Source organism: Rhyacophila brunnea, unplaced genomic scaffold (assembly GCF_057557595.1).
Source record: "Rhyacophila brunnea isolate RB1 unplaced genomic scaffold, BYU_Rbru_1.0 scaffold_12, whole genome shotgun sequence".
Taxonomy (NCBI): domain Eukaryota; kingdom Metazoa; phylum Arthropoda; class Insecta; order Trichoptera; family Rhyacophilidae; genus Rhyacophila; species Rhyacophila brunnea.
Window position 1 is genome coordinate 7,366,728 of NW_028232774.1, and position 15,595 is coordinate 7,382,322.

The window sequence follows — 15,595 nt, forward strand, 5'->3', positions numbered from 1 at the left end:
TTTGTAATAACCGTCTATAAACCCAATATTATTAATAATACTAAATCAAATCGTTACTCCAAACTGGCCAAAATAACAAAATCATTATTCAAATTTAACACCATCATTTTTTCTCAAGGATACGGGTGATTTTTTAAATACTTTTTTTAGTGTATATCTTTCGTAATTAGATATAAAATAAGATGAAATTAGAAATAAGAGTTATTTTCCTTTATGGAAGTAAAAGTTTCGTGGACATAATTACTAAAATGAAGTTAATAACCATATTTCAAAAGTAATCTAAAATATTTTAAACAACAGCGTATGTGAAAGAAAAACGGATAAAACATGTTAAACTTACCATGATTTTCCTCGTTTACAGGTTTAACACACATCGAAACTATTTTTCTAATCCTTCTTGAGCTCATTTTTAGTTTTTTTCACTGTTGAGAACTATATTCAATAAAACAAATCTGACAGCTGTTTTGGTCTCGCGCTCTCCATAGAATATTGGCGGATAAGCTTCTGTGGCGTGTCGACATAACGACAAAAACAATTATGCCACAGAAAATAAATCTCTATTGTAAAATATCTATAATTATTTGAGCGATAAGACTTTGTGGCATGATACATATCGATTTATAGAAAAAACCTACATTCAAATGTCAAAAATCGTAAAGTTGGCGCTTAAGCTCCTTTGGCACTCGGCGCCTCATATATATATACATGAGATGTTTTCAAATTATGTATGTTCAATATATATTATAATGTTACATTCTCAAATCTTGTGTCTTGTTCGTTGAGTAAAAAAAATAGTTAATCAAAATTCTAATCATAATCATAAAATCATCTTGATCTCGTGGATTATTTTTTTCTAATATGTATGTTTCTGAGATTTTAGTATTTATTTAAAAAAAAATTTGGTTCGATGAATAGATATGGGAAGTAAATCTATAAGGTACCTGTATAGGATGATCGTGTGGATTGTGCATGTAGATGAGCGGAGAGAAAGAAGCGTTGTGAGGCAGTCTCACTCCAACCAGAGGCTGCAAGCGATACGCGCTCGGTACACTGGTCCCTGACATCTGCAAATATCAATGAAAATATTCAATATAAACGACTTCATGGAGCATCTTATGTTGGAAGACAGAAAGGCGGTTCTGAACTTAAATAAAAAATCCAGGAATAAATTGCGAGGATTTCACGAGATATGCTAAGGCGCGTAATGGATTATTTTAAATATCAATTAAGAGGAATACATGCACCAAATTGGTGCTTGATTGATATCAAGAATTATTTTAGCAAAATAAAATGGCGTATTATACCTGACATGGAACAAAATGTTAATTTTTGCGTTTTGAAAATTTTTCAACACATCAAATTATGCGATTTATTTATTAAATTTGTGATATAATCAGTTTATTTAAATATTTAATAAGGTTTTTTTCCACAATGGAGGATTTCCATTGACGCAGATGATGCAATCGATTCATCAGAATATATATAAAATCTTCAAAACCCGTGCACCCGTGTTTGTGCATTGCATTTTTGTTCTTAAATAAATCAATGGTTTTACGTGACAAAATCAATCACGATAAGACTTGCACTTATTGTTATGTTTTATAGTCGTTTGATACCGCTGAACATACAATATTTTTTTATTTCTGCGTTAGCGGTCCGCAAAACGTTTCTTCTATTTTCAGTGGTCCGCGGGTATAACAAGGTAGAGAAACACTGGTTTAAACAAGTTGATACCAGATGAAGGTCTCCCACGGGAGACCACCTCAAGGGGCTGACTCAACTTTCCCAGAACCCACAGCCTACTTCCAACCAGAAAGTTGAAAGCACCGCAGCCTGCATCCACCCTTCGCAGCGCTCGCAACCCTCAGCCAACCAAGCCGCGATTATCTGCAGCCCGCCTAGTCTAAATTACCTACAGCTAGCCCTGACTCAATATTGGAATTACCCTGGAAACGATTTCGCATAAAATAAACACCTGTTAAACCTACACCGTGTGTTCTCTGTTCAATCCGCACTTCTTGGCCATTAGCAGTGACGAGGCTTCCACTCTTACACAGAGAAAGGCCGGTGTCAAAGTCATAAAATTATTTAGGTAATTATAACAAAATTGCAAAGTATTATGTATTCAAGTAGTATCATTTGTTAAAATTTGCGATGGAAGAAAACGCGCGTGTTTGAACATGTACCATTTAAAAATTTCGGTTAGATACATGTTCAAACACGTGTGTTAACATCATTTTACTCCCTACTACAATTATAGTTTGTCAATGTATGGCTACGGCCGTATGTTGTAGCTTATCCAGTGGGGAATGCCAAAAGAAATGGCGTATTTCAAAAAAACACTACCTTATTCTTAGGTCAATAATTATTGTAAAGCAATCATTAATCGTAGGATGTTTATCACACTTGAATGGTCAAAGACATAGCTTATAATTAATATCTTTAGAATTATCTTCAAATGTGTTAATCTTGCCCATTATTTGAATAATAAAATGCCCAATTCTTGTCAAATTTGGGATCATAGAGATTATCAATATAATTTTTTATCGTAAATATTTCACTATAATAATGTCGATATAAATTATACTGATGGTTTTATAAATGCGTTTAAAAATTAATAAATGTAAAAAATCTTAACACCACTGCACATTTATGTACTGAAATATGACTATATGAGCGAGAGGTTTAAAAGAATACTATTTTATGTAATAAAAATACTTTATGCAGTCATCAAATGTTTAAAATAAATATAACGGATAAGGCTTCAAAATTATATAAATAGATTATCTACAACGTTTAAGGTATGTCCCGGATCATGCTTTGAAAATAGAAATAAAGCTCCATTTTGACCTACGCTGAGCACGTCCGCCCTTAAAGAAATTGTTTTAGTTTAATTATTGTTTACCATATATTTATGAATGCCCTCGGATGTGTGAATGAATAAACTGGTATCCACATGTCCTCTCTCTCTGCCCAGAAACACCACATTGAAGGAGGTGTTGCCATTCGGCGGTATGACCTTTGGGAAATACAATGAATGTAATTAATATTATTTTATGCTGTAATAAATATACTATTTTAATACTACATGGCAATGAATAGAAAATGCAGTGTGGAAAGACCACAATAAAATTGTTTTATCTGTTTTAAAAATAAATGGTAAAGAGAGATTAAATAATGCTGCATAAAATACATTGAAATTTTGTAATGACTAAAAATGTGAATTATTTATTCGCTATTAATAATCTATCACCACAATATGCTTTAAATTTAGAGGAAATGTGTTTCATTTACAAGGTAGATATTATTGAGATAAGACTCATGGAAAATTGACGGCGTGGACTGATGAAAAGTCACATTACATTTTGTACAGGATTTTTTATTTATTTTATTCAGGATTCAATAAAAAAGAAAATTATAAAGGGGACACTTCAATCTATAGTAATAAACATTATTTACAGTGAAACAAAATGTTCAATACCCGATTATTATCAATTTGTAATATAACAGTACATATTGATTCTTTTGCAATATTGCGGTACTTATACAGTAGGTAAGTGAAACTATCTATAATATAAGATAATGATGTAGATCAGGGTTTCTCAACAGGGACCAACCTTATCTTCGAAGAAGGAGCTGTGAAAGTGCATCGTGTTGCCCGATATGGAGGTGAGATGCACCGTCCTGTTTGCCCTGTTGGTAAGTACAACCCTCTCGCTGTGCGGAGCGCCCAGGGGCCGCGCTCCAAACGACAGGGCGGGAGGCGAAAAGGACAATAAGCCCCCTCCACCCCCGCCCCCTTCCAGCGGGCCTCCGCTTGTGCCGCCGCTGTTGCCCGTCAGGTCCACGATGGATCCGCCCCCATTTGCACTTGGAAACTCCTGAAAGAGACGATACTTGTCTATTATATTGCAAGCTAGATTAATTAACTCAATTGGAAAAAAAATGTACCAAAGCAATATTCATTATGATGCAGGCAGTAAGCTTTAAAATATTACCTACAAATATTATACCTAATTAATAAGTTTCGGTGGGTGCATTCTTTGTATTGTCAGCGTTGACGAGAATGAATAAAATCTAGAGTGTGGAGTAGCAACTCAACATTCTACGGATGCTGATGCGCAAGTGCGCATTGCCACTGCCTCCTACAGTACACCTATAGAGCACGCTAGCGTACGCTTCTTCGTACGTTTCTTTATACAAAATTTTTGTACCAGTTACGCTAAGGTGTTACGCGCATGGACAGAAGATTTTTCATGGACGTACAAATTATTTACGTGGTTTGACCGGCCATAGTATAACATGTTACGTACGCAATTATTATGTGTGAAGTTACATATTCATTATGTGCTATTAGTTTCATTCATTTGATATATTGATAGAATAATTTTATTAACAACTTATTTTTTGACAAAATCAAAATGGTTTGGTAAATAAAAATAGAATTAATCTGGTTAATGACAATGTTATTTTCCTAAATACGTACATAATATATCCCACACAAATTCTGTACATATATATATAGATATCTAGTTTTCGTAAGGAATATTTTAATAGGTAAATACATAACATACAAAAGACTATTTTGATAAATAAAACCGCTTGTTATTGATATCAGCTTATCATTTAACGCAGTGATTCCCAACGTGGGATATAGGCCCCACCAGGGGGCAATTTAAATGTTTTGGGGGACAAAAAGGTCATTTTGAAAATCATTTGAAGACGAAGCATAGCGCAAGGATCGTACTAATTTTCTTCCGAGTTGTACATGTAACGTAATATACGAAAGTTAAATTAAAAATAGTATTGTCTATGTGCACTTTTTAATTTGAGGCAATTCATTTTTTTTTCAGAATTAGTTAGATAACTATAAAATTTTGATAGGGGCATAGAGATTTTTGAAGCGTTGAAATGGGGCTTGGCAGAAATAAGGTTGGGAAGATCTCTAGTAAGCAAGCATCTGGCCTAAAAAGAACATTCTGGGTCAAGAATCTCAGAAACTGGTTTGATCTCAGCACGCCATCCCTATTTAGAGGAACAACGGAGAGGGAAAAGATGGTTAAAATCATTGCTGACGCCCGATAACGTATAAGATACAGAAAGCAGAAGTTATTGTTAAAAAGGAGCTTATTTTTATAGTTTAGAAACCTATGTTATTTACTGTTAATAATGCATCTTCTATCTTAATCATAAAATTAATATTGTATTTTAAACAAGCATGTAACGTTTCTACTAATTCATAGGTTATTAATTATTTTGCTATTAAATCATAACACGCCAGTTAAAATTTTAGCAATTGTTCCAATGTTTTGTTTCTAAATGAAAATAAAATACATACAAAAAAAAATAATAACAAAAGATTCAAAATGGCCGTAGCTGATCAAGTATTATATACAAAATGCTTAAAAAGCAGTGTCAAACGTTTTGATAATATTTATGTCTCATTATTATTAAAATTAAACTGAGAAGGTCACGTCTGTCCAAATATTATCAGGATTAAACACACACAATATATTAATATCTTCACTGATAGTCAGCAGTATTTAAAAAAAATAAAAGAATGCCACACACTCTTCGAGAGAAACGTGATAATGCTTTATCTATGCCGAATGTCAATTGTGATTTTTTTTTCCTTCTTTGAAATCAACACATACTCGCTCACATGTTTGAACACATTACCTCTTTAGGGAATAATTCTGCAATCATAAAATAAATTATAGAGATTTAGGAAAAACTATTATTTCACAAAAATCTTTTTGTATTAAAAAATTGTCTCATGATTTCTGACAGTGGCAAAGGGTGCGTATATATAGTGATAGCGCACGCTAAACTTTGTCAGTCACACTTATTTGTTAAATCATACATAATTTTAGATATTTCTTAGGTATAGGAATATTTTTTATTGATTATGGTTTAGTTAGGCAGGTTTTAATGAATTTAAAAAACCAAACCAAAACCATCCGTCGATGGGTGGAGGTAGGCTATTAAGATCCGCCATAAATAGTGCACACTAAGCTTTGTCAGTCATACGTATTTGTTTTCATTGAAATAAGACTACAATTTACAGATGGTTAGTTTTTAAAATTCAATTAAACCCTGCGAACTCCAAGCCATAATAGATAGTAGTCAAAAAATACTCGTCCATCTATAATGAACCAACAATATATGTAATATTATGTATTCTTAATCCAACGAAAAGTGTGCACAATTTTGTCATATCGCTGAAAATATACCAAAACTATTATGGTTTGGTTTAGGCAGGGTTTAATTGATTTTTAAAAACAAACTAACACTATCTGCAATTTGTAGTCTTAGTTCAATGAAAGCAAATACGCCACTGCCACAAATATGTTTTTTATAATGTGGAGGCTGAGTTTTGATATGTGGTTTTCCTATTGCAATATTTCTCAGAAACGGATGCCTACCCACAGTTAGGGGAGCCTGTGTATTTGGCATTGGTTTAAAATCCATTGAAATGTAATAAAAATATTTTAAGCTTATAATAATATTTATAGTGTGTGCGAACGACTTTTGTTGACAGATATTAAAAAATGTTTCCTAGAATGGTAGGTGACCTATTTCTAGATAAATGTTTATTTATCAATAAACCAATTTAAAATAAATTGAAAATACAGAAGAAGTTCCATTTTCAGATGGTTTGTAACACATAAGATAATACTCCGTTTACACGTGCATGGATTTTCTGCTGACAATACGTATTATCACGGCAATAACAAAAAAAATGCATGTGTAAACACGTATTATCGTGCAAGTTGCAAGATTGCATGCATGAATTAAAAGAATTCAAAAGCTTCTGAATTGGACTGAGCGATATCTGCGCCTGCGCAGTAGAATAATAGTGGCGAACCTGCCGGAAAAAAACGAACTATACCGCGCCGATTTTCACGGCCAGTTAAATAGCACCATACAATGATTCCATCGTGCCTCGCTTACTCTTGAAGAATTACATTGGCGAGACAGTTGGCACTTTTACGTTAACACAGTTATTATCGAAATAGTTGAAAATACACACTATTGGTGCAAGTAAATCCATGCAATTGTATAGGCGCTATAATATACTTTGTATGGATGTATAAAATTACTAATAAGTTGAAATTTACATGAAATAATAGTATTTTTCTTTGTATTACTTAATACGTTATACCAGTAGCGAAAGACTCCATACTAGGCGATTATTTAAAGAATACCTTCTTAAGAAAAATAATATTTAATTGCATACATATTTAATAATAACTTGATTATTTTATATTCTACAATAAGTTTTATTTGCCAACGACATCTGTTGTATAATATGTAGAAATGTATTATAAATAGGTATATACAGAAGCACCTGTCAAAGATTAAAAAAATATTCCACAGCGCCATCTCTCTTTAACTAGTATTGATTGAATGTCAGATTTTTTTGTATGGACTTTACCTCACAGACCTCAGCACCATCTACCATAATGTATGCAATATGGTAGGCTCGAAAGGCGCAACATATTATGGTCGATGACTGCAGCTTTGTCCAAAACAATTAATAATAAGATAATTTAAAAAAAATATTTCTATGGCATTTAATCACATACTTATACCTAAATATGAATTATTTAAAAAAAAATAATTTTATTTAATGATTTTTGATGTATATAAATGTTATCAGTGAGTTATTGAAATTTCATCAAATTAGTTCTTATTTCCTGTAAGTATACCTGACAAGTGTACTCTTTTTCTCTGATCTCCACAGAATACCTCTTTCTAAAAGTCAAGCTTCGCCACTGATATATACCTACTATGTATTTTATAATAATGTTACTGTTTGATGTTTTTATCACTAATTAATACCAAAACTTATGTTGTATGTAATTTGAATATTTTAAATAATGAATTTAATTAAAATGCTTATATTAAATTGTTATAAAAGAGAAACATTCAATAATCTGAACAGCCTTGTGTTGCATGGTTTTAAATGTGATTGGATTGTCTCCGGTTTTAATCTAGCAAAAAAGTAACATTTGCGGAACCCAATTTAAAAAACGTTGATGCAGAGCAGTGATACCCGATTAAATTCCATGAGAATTCACACAGAAGTTTGCGAAAAAAGTGTAACTTGAAATAAAGTAACAAATAATATGATTTAATGTCCCTAATGTTAAAATAATGAAGCATTATGAAAGTTACAGTTATTATTGAAGTAGGTACACAGTGAGAGTGTTGCATGTGAACTAAATTTTTGTTGGGAAGAAGAATAAAAATTGACATAGTGAGCTGTCAGTAACGTTGCTGCCTATTTTGCAGTTTGTTTTGTTTTTGTCAGAGTAATGTTTACAGTAAAGTATTGATTTATTGCATTCCTCTTATTTTTCTTTATAAGAAGAGCATGCATAGAACATCAAATTACATTCACTCTAAATAACATCAATTTACATGCACGGATGAAAATACAATGACAGTAGCTTAACCGTTAGTCATTGATGTCATCATTATGGCCAACTTTTCAATTTTGATTCCCCGATAGTTAATTAAAATTTTTGAAATTGTCAATAGGTGTGAAAGTGTGCGAACTGTACCATATAAATTTAACAATAATAAATGAATAATTATTTATGACCTTCAAATAATTTATTAGTTACTTTATCACATTTATTTTATAATGCACCAACGAATAAAGTATTCCCAGTAACATATCCAAATGGCAATACAATCTTCGCGGTATTCACTATTTCCACAGTATTTCAAAGATTTTCTCTAGATGCATCAGTTTAATAGTAAAATGTAGTAGGTAATAAATTTAAGATTAAAAATAGTATGGGGTAGCATCGGTACATTAATATCATGGATTCAGCTGCGTAGGGGTTCCCTGAGATTTAAAAAAAATGCTTCAAGAGTTCCGCCACACAAAAAAGATTGGAAATCACTGGTAGAGGTACATGAAAATATTGTTTAAAAGAAACTTTAAATAGGTAAAAAGAGACTTCTTTATTATTGTTTATGACTTATATATGTATGAATGTTTGCTCATAATAAACACAAAGAGATGTTTTCAAATACCAAACTGATAACAGAGTTCAGGAGTTATTCAAATTATTTAAATCTTGACCTGCGCCTATATATTATAAGAAATATATATACATACATATATATATTTCAATAATAATATCAAGTTTAAGATTCGCAATTTATAAAAAAATAAATATAATGTCATAATGGCTCATAAAAAACAAATAACAACATCAGAGAACTGTCATTGCCAGTTTTGAATATGTTTATTAGTTGCACTGGCATTTTAATTTACATGAAATGAATTCATAATGCCATAGCGGCGCCATACTGAAAATAAGATATCTCAACACATATATGTGTCGCTGAGTTTCAAAACCCGCTATAACACTTTTTCATTATGTTGATAAAATCAACAAAAATTTTTTTTAACTAAAAAGGTTTTTGAATGTTTCAGTAGTGTTATAGCGGGATTTGATAGACACATTGATTTTGTTTCATAAATGACAGTTAATCATAGCGGATTTTGAAAGAGGCGATAAAATTTTCATGTAGAGATTTTAATAACGAATCCAACGATATATATATATCTTAATTATTTCAAAAAAGTGTTATAGCGGTTTTTGAAACTCAGCGACACATATCCCATTTTGGTAAAAACTAAGATTTTTATTGAATACCTATTCCGACCATGTCAGATCCTAATAGGATCATATGGGCCTCCACAGAATAGAGGTTTGTATTAACAGATTTTGTTTTTTACGAGAAATGGATGTCAGCCACTTGCTCAACCTATTAGGTCCATACCCTGACTCACAGCCAGACCCAGGATTTGAACCTGGGACCCACGGTGTGATAGTCCAACGCTTAAGCCGCGCGGCCACCGTGGTGTATACCTATACAACACCAATATTTATGAAAGCTTCCTAAAACGTCAAATTAAGTGTGGGATTAAAAAAAAAATCTTAAAAATCGATCGCGATATATAACGAATTCGCACTCACTTGCGATGAAGGAGGGTTATCTGTAATTGGTACCGTTATGGTATGTTGTAGTGTTAAGTAAAAAAAATATATAATATAAACCATGGTATGTGTCAATGCCTGGAAAGACTCCTCCGCACGGCAACGGTTATATAACATATACCTTGACTCAGTAATCAATTTATTATGAGCATTTATCAACTATGATATGCAATTAGAGCTGCAAATACTCAATACAAATCGATTTAATTGTGGAAATATTTTAAATTAGGTGTGTGTTAATAAATATTATAATATTCATATTATTATTTTCAAAAGTTGTGTGTATCAGTGGCGAAGAGTCAAGGTAAACTGTGGGAATCCGACATAAATAGTGCACATTTGTTTAACCCTGCCTAAACCAAACCATAATATACATAATTTGAAAACAACTCAGATATATACTTACTAGAAAAAAATATGACTCCCAGTAGGACTTGAACCCGCATACACTGGATTCAAGCTAATGTACTTTACCACAGAACAGATAATAAATAGAATTCCGATAAGCTACATACCAATATAGTATATTTTGATGCAGGGTTTTAAATGTGTGAGTGTCCTACGAAAATGAACCACGGATTACAGATGCGCAAAAGTGTGTAATACACCAATATTAAATGAGCGTCAATGCATAAACCGAAAACAGTTGTCAGTATTCGACATATGATGTATTCTTGGCACGTGTTTAAATTTATCCCGTATTCTTGCTTACTCGAGATCGGTTGCCCGCTTCTCCTTACCCGTTCTTTAGTTCCCATTATTTCTGAGTTCCCTGTACTTTACCAATTGAGGGTTTAATTGAATTTTAAAAACTAACCATCACCAGCTGCAATTAAGTATTCTACCGACAAATTGTGCACTATTTTTGTTGCATCTCCACAGCCTACCTCTACTCTTCGCCATTGGTGTGTACCAGTGGCGAAGGGTGGAGCTGAGCTGTAAAGATTCGACATAGGTAGTGCACATTAAACTTTGTCAGTCATACTTATTTGTTTTCATTGAACTAAGAATACAATTTGCAGATGGTGCTGATAAACTTTTAAAATTCAATTAAACCCTGCCTGAACCAAACCATAATAGTTTAGGTATGCTATGGACGATCTGACAAAAATTGTGCACATTTTTTCAGTCATACTTATTTGTTTTCGTTGAATTAAGAATAGATAATTACAGGTGGCGTTGGTTAGTTTTTTAAAATTCATTAAACCCTGCCTAACCAAACCATAATCGATAATAATATTCGGTACAGTTCGGTTATGAGGAATACAGCGGCAAACACATTTTGAAAATAGCCGATATACTGGATTATTTGTTAGGTTAACCTAACCAAACCTAACCTAACCTAACCCAAACTAACAAATAATCCAGTATATCGGGTATTTTCAAAATATGTTTTCTGCTGTATTCGTCATAACCGAACTGTACCAAATATTCTTATATCTATAAAATTACTAAAATTATGTATGGTTAGGAATACAGCGGCAAACACATTTTGAAAATAGCCGATATACTGGATTATTTGTTGGGTTAACCTAACCAAACCTAACCTAACCCAAACTAACAAATAATCCAGTATATAGGGTATTTTCAAAATGTGTTTTCTGCTGTATTCGTCATAACCGAACTGTACCAAATATTCTTATATCTATAAAATGTATGTATGGTTTAATGGCATAATTTTAGATATTTTATAAGTAAACGAATATTTTTTGATTATTATCTACTATGGCTTTGATCAGGCAGGGTTTAATTACTTAAATTGTAAAAACTGATAAACACTATCTACACATTGTAGTCTTAGTTCAATGAAAATAAATACGTTTGACCGACAAAGTTTAGTGTGAACTATTTATGTCAGATAGGTATACGTCTACTCTTCGCCACTGGTGTGTATCTCATGTTCTTTTCGATTACAAATCGATAACCTCTCTCCAACAGGCTATGCTGTTCAATATCAGTCATATGAAATGGAGATTTTGAGAAACCAGACTATGCAATGACGACTAACACCCGTTTGAGTAACTAATGATATCTCTTGATGGAGATTTTGTAAACAGGGTGGTGTTAGTTGGTAGATAAAAATCTCTTCTATTTCTATAGTTATAATGGTATAAGATGAGATATATCTGAAAGTGAAGAAAACTACATACCTGGTAACTTACTGATACCCCATTCAATATTGAGTCTTGAATCCCATCTGAAAAGAAAGAAGAAATATATTAGTTGGATGCGGCAAATCTCAGACATATTGAAGACAAAGTTTTTTAAAGCGCAGTCAATAGAAAATTCTTATTTTCTTCTAAAAAATTCTTATTAAGGTATGGTCCCAATATTGAAGCTCGATTTGATATAAATAAAAAGGACTTTTTATAAAAATCGATGTTTTTTAAAATAAATATAAAAAACTATGAATTAGTCAAAAATCTCTACGAAAAAACATAAAAAACATAAACTAAATTTTAATAATAAATGTGACTATAAAATATAGGTATTGTTACACTCCCAAATGGTCCCCATGGGATGTCTCTGTGAATCTGGAGAAGCCCGAATCGCTACCAAGCCGACAAATAGTAAGGGTTGATTACGAAAATAAATAATAATAAACCGGCAACGCTGTACTTGTTTGGCGCCAAAATTTAATAACGGCAACGCCGCATTCTTATCGAACGCTTTTAGCGTAAAAATCATCGCTTAAAAGCGACGCGAGACCGCTCGTAGCGCCAAATGATTGCAGCGGCAGGATCGAAAGACCAACGATCTTGGCGCGTATGCGCTGAAGCAGCCATTTTGAAAACTGGAGAATCGATTTATCATCGGACAGTAAACATGTTCATACCGCGGCTCTAAAATAATTTTACAAATATGTAGTCTTATAGTAATATTAATGTAATAAACCTCGCCGTTTCTGACGACAATTCCGGTGTGTTATTTGTTCACTCCTAAGTCCCCAAAATTTGCCAGACGATAAAAAAAAAACATGAAAAACAAGCAAGAAAAATGCATCCCACACCAACGCATTTTGACGGGAGATGACAGTATGTAATAATAAGGCGGGGTTTTTGACAAATTCACATATTATAACATTTTTTTACAATTGTAAGTTTATCTTTGACTTAAAATAAAAAATATTTTTATTTTTAATGTTTTCAGATACATATTTATTAATTACTTAATATAGTTTAAATTATAAATTATCAAAAAATGTCTCAAATTACGTATTTTTCCACTAGGTGCCTCTGGTAGGTAGAGGTATCGCCTAATAGGGTTGCCATCATGCATGAAAGAGTTAATTTGGAATTTCAATTGGATTTTTTTCAACGTCTTTGTGTTCATGGTTACTATTATTTTTTTACTATGGCTTACTTTTACTGAGTTTATATGAAGCATAAGTGGGGCTTGGAAGAGTCCCCACTTTGCAGGGTGAGATTCTGACCACAGAGCGTATTGTGGAGTCCTGCAACACTTTTTATTCTAGTGTCTTTTTTGTCAAACTATGATTATATATCCAGTTCCTATAGTCTTAGAGCCGTTTCACACGAGACACTAGTGTCTGGACAACGGTATCTCTGGACACTGCATATACATATAAATGAATGCGACACGTGTGTCTCCGTCTGAATGCGCCCATTCATTTAAGTGTAAATGCAGCCTCTCGATACACCTGTGTCTGGACACTGGTGGGTGTCTCCGGTGAAACGGCTCTTATGATCATTAAATTTAAGACTACTTAACCGGTTAGATGCCACGACCGTATATATACGGTCTACAATTCCGTGGGCGTAGTGCCGGCCATAGCAAATGACCGTATATATACGGTCCACTTTGATACCTATTTTTACTATCCAATGACAATTATTTTAATAATTCAAACATATGGTATACACAGCAACATCTCTTGGAATCATGGTGTAATATTTTCGTATTTGCACAAACTTTTTTCTGTTTTAAAATCAGTGTTTTAAAATAGCTTCATCTCGTTACCGATGTGTCGCTCAGCAGGGTTGACACACACGTGTTCACAATATCAGTCAGTTGTCTCGTGATATTTGCATTGCTAACCAAACTTTGTTTCACGGGTGGAATACTGGAATATTGTGATTTTATAGTTTATTTCTTTTATGATAGTTTTATAATCGTGTGTAAGTTTTGTGACAACCCTGACGTTTTGTAAAATATTTGGTTTTGATTTTTTTTAATAAATGGCGAAGCAGATGACAAATAGTGCATTTATTTGGTAAATCTATATGATATACTATTAATTTATTGCCAAAAAATATATATTTATTAGATTTTATTTTTTAAAAGAAAATCGCGGCCCTTCATGCACGGCCATACTAAAACTCCCGGCATATAACCGGTTAACTAATAGCGAAGATATTATGATTGTCACTGCAAACGATATAATTTTGCATTCATATGTGTTCGAATTTAAAATAAACACATACCTTTATAAAAAGCAATAGAGACCAAAACACAAACATCAATCAGTGTAGAATGAGACTTTGTTATCAATAAATTATTAAGATTTTTCTATACAAGATTATCTACATATTCTACATAAATATTATTATGTATTTCATAATATTATAATATCTCATAGTATTATCTTAATAGGTAAGTAATAATATTTATTGCAACTCCATATCTATACCACATTTTGTTTTTTCTGTATCAAAGTTTAGATTAAGTGAATTATGTAAGCATTATGACAGATACCCAGTTAAAAATGAGATTACCAAAATACCAAAGATACCAAAAAATTTGGACTAGAGAAAGATGGATTCACATAAAGAATTTGTATTACAATACAATATTTGACAGTACAGTAGAACGTTGATATAACGGACTTCGTCATGAAGGTAGGTTAAAAGGTATAACAGATTTTGATTTAACGTTCAATTAACTCTTTTCTATTTGTCCTTATTTTAAGGGTAGGATTACGACGATGTGTTCGATTGTAATTTACACAAATTAAACTGCTGTGTGAATTAGCAGTCAGTGTTGCAAACGTCAGTGCTACATTCAGTTTACGAGCAGGACAGCATTATGACTCGAATTTGAGTGCGAGAGGTATGACATGATTATCATGCACAGAACATTGTTTACAAGCGGTGACACTTTGATTTAAACATGTATAATATTAACAGAGTATTTTGTCCGTTATATCCGAAGTCCGTTATATCGAGGTTCTACTGTAATTCCAGAACGATTTTTGTGTGGTTAAATTGGACACATCAGATTCTCTTCCGAACGTCTTATCCAAATATCTACACTAAATATTTTAATTTTTTTACTATTACGTTTATCGTTTTACGGTTACCGTATTGACTTACAATTTCGTGGGTTCGAATCCAAAATCTGGTATGTAAAATTCACATGTTGTTTTTCAATGTGTATGGATCTAATAGATTGAGCAAGTGGCCAACATCCATTTCTCATAAAAACAAAAATCTGTTAAAACAACCTCCACCCTATGGAGGCCCATAATGATCTTGGCAATCTTACAAAAATGTTACTTCCTTAACAATTTCTTTTACAAAAAGTGATTGTTCGCAATTCCCAGCCATTTG

At 32.5% G+C, this 15,595-nt stretch overlaps 1 protein-coding gene across 1 annotated transcript in view; it reads right to left on the reverse strand.

Moving 5' to 3' along the window:
* Tmem131 (Transmembrane protein 131) overlaps positions 1-15,595 on the reverse strand; it is a 64,422-nt gene that overhangs the window by 29,507 nt on the left and 19,320 nt on the right. Inside the window, exons 2-5 of the mRNA XM_085960706.1 lie at positions 12,176-12,222; positions 3,618-3,881; positions 2,906-3,019; positions 942-1,064 (exon numbers count right to left, since the gene is read on the reverse strand). Coding sequence (XP_085816832.1) covers positions 942-1,064; positions 2,906-3,019; positions 3,618-3,881; positions 12,176-12,222 — 548 coding nt within the window. The remainder of the gene's footprint in view (positions 1-941; positions 1,065-2,905; positions 3,020-3,617; positions 3,882-12,175; positions 12,223-15,595) is intronic.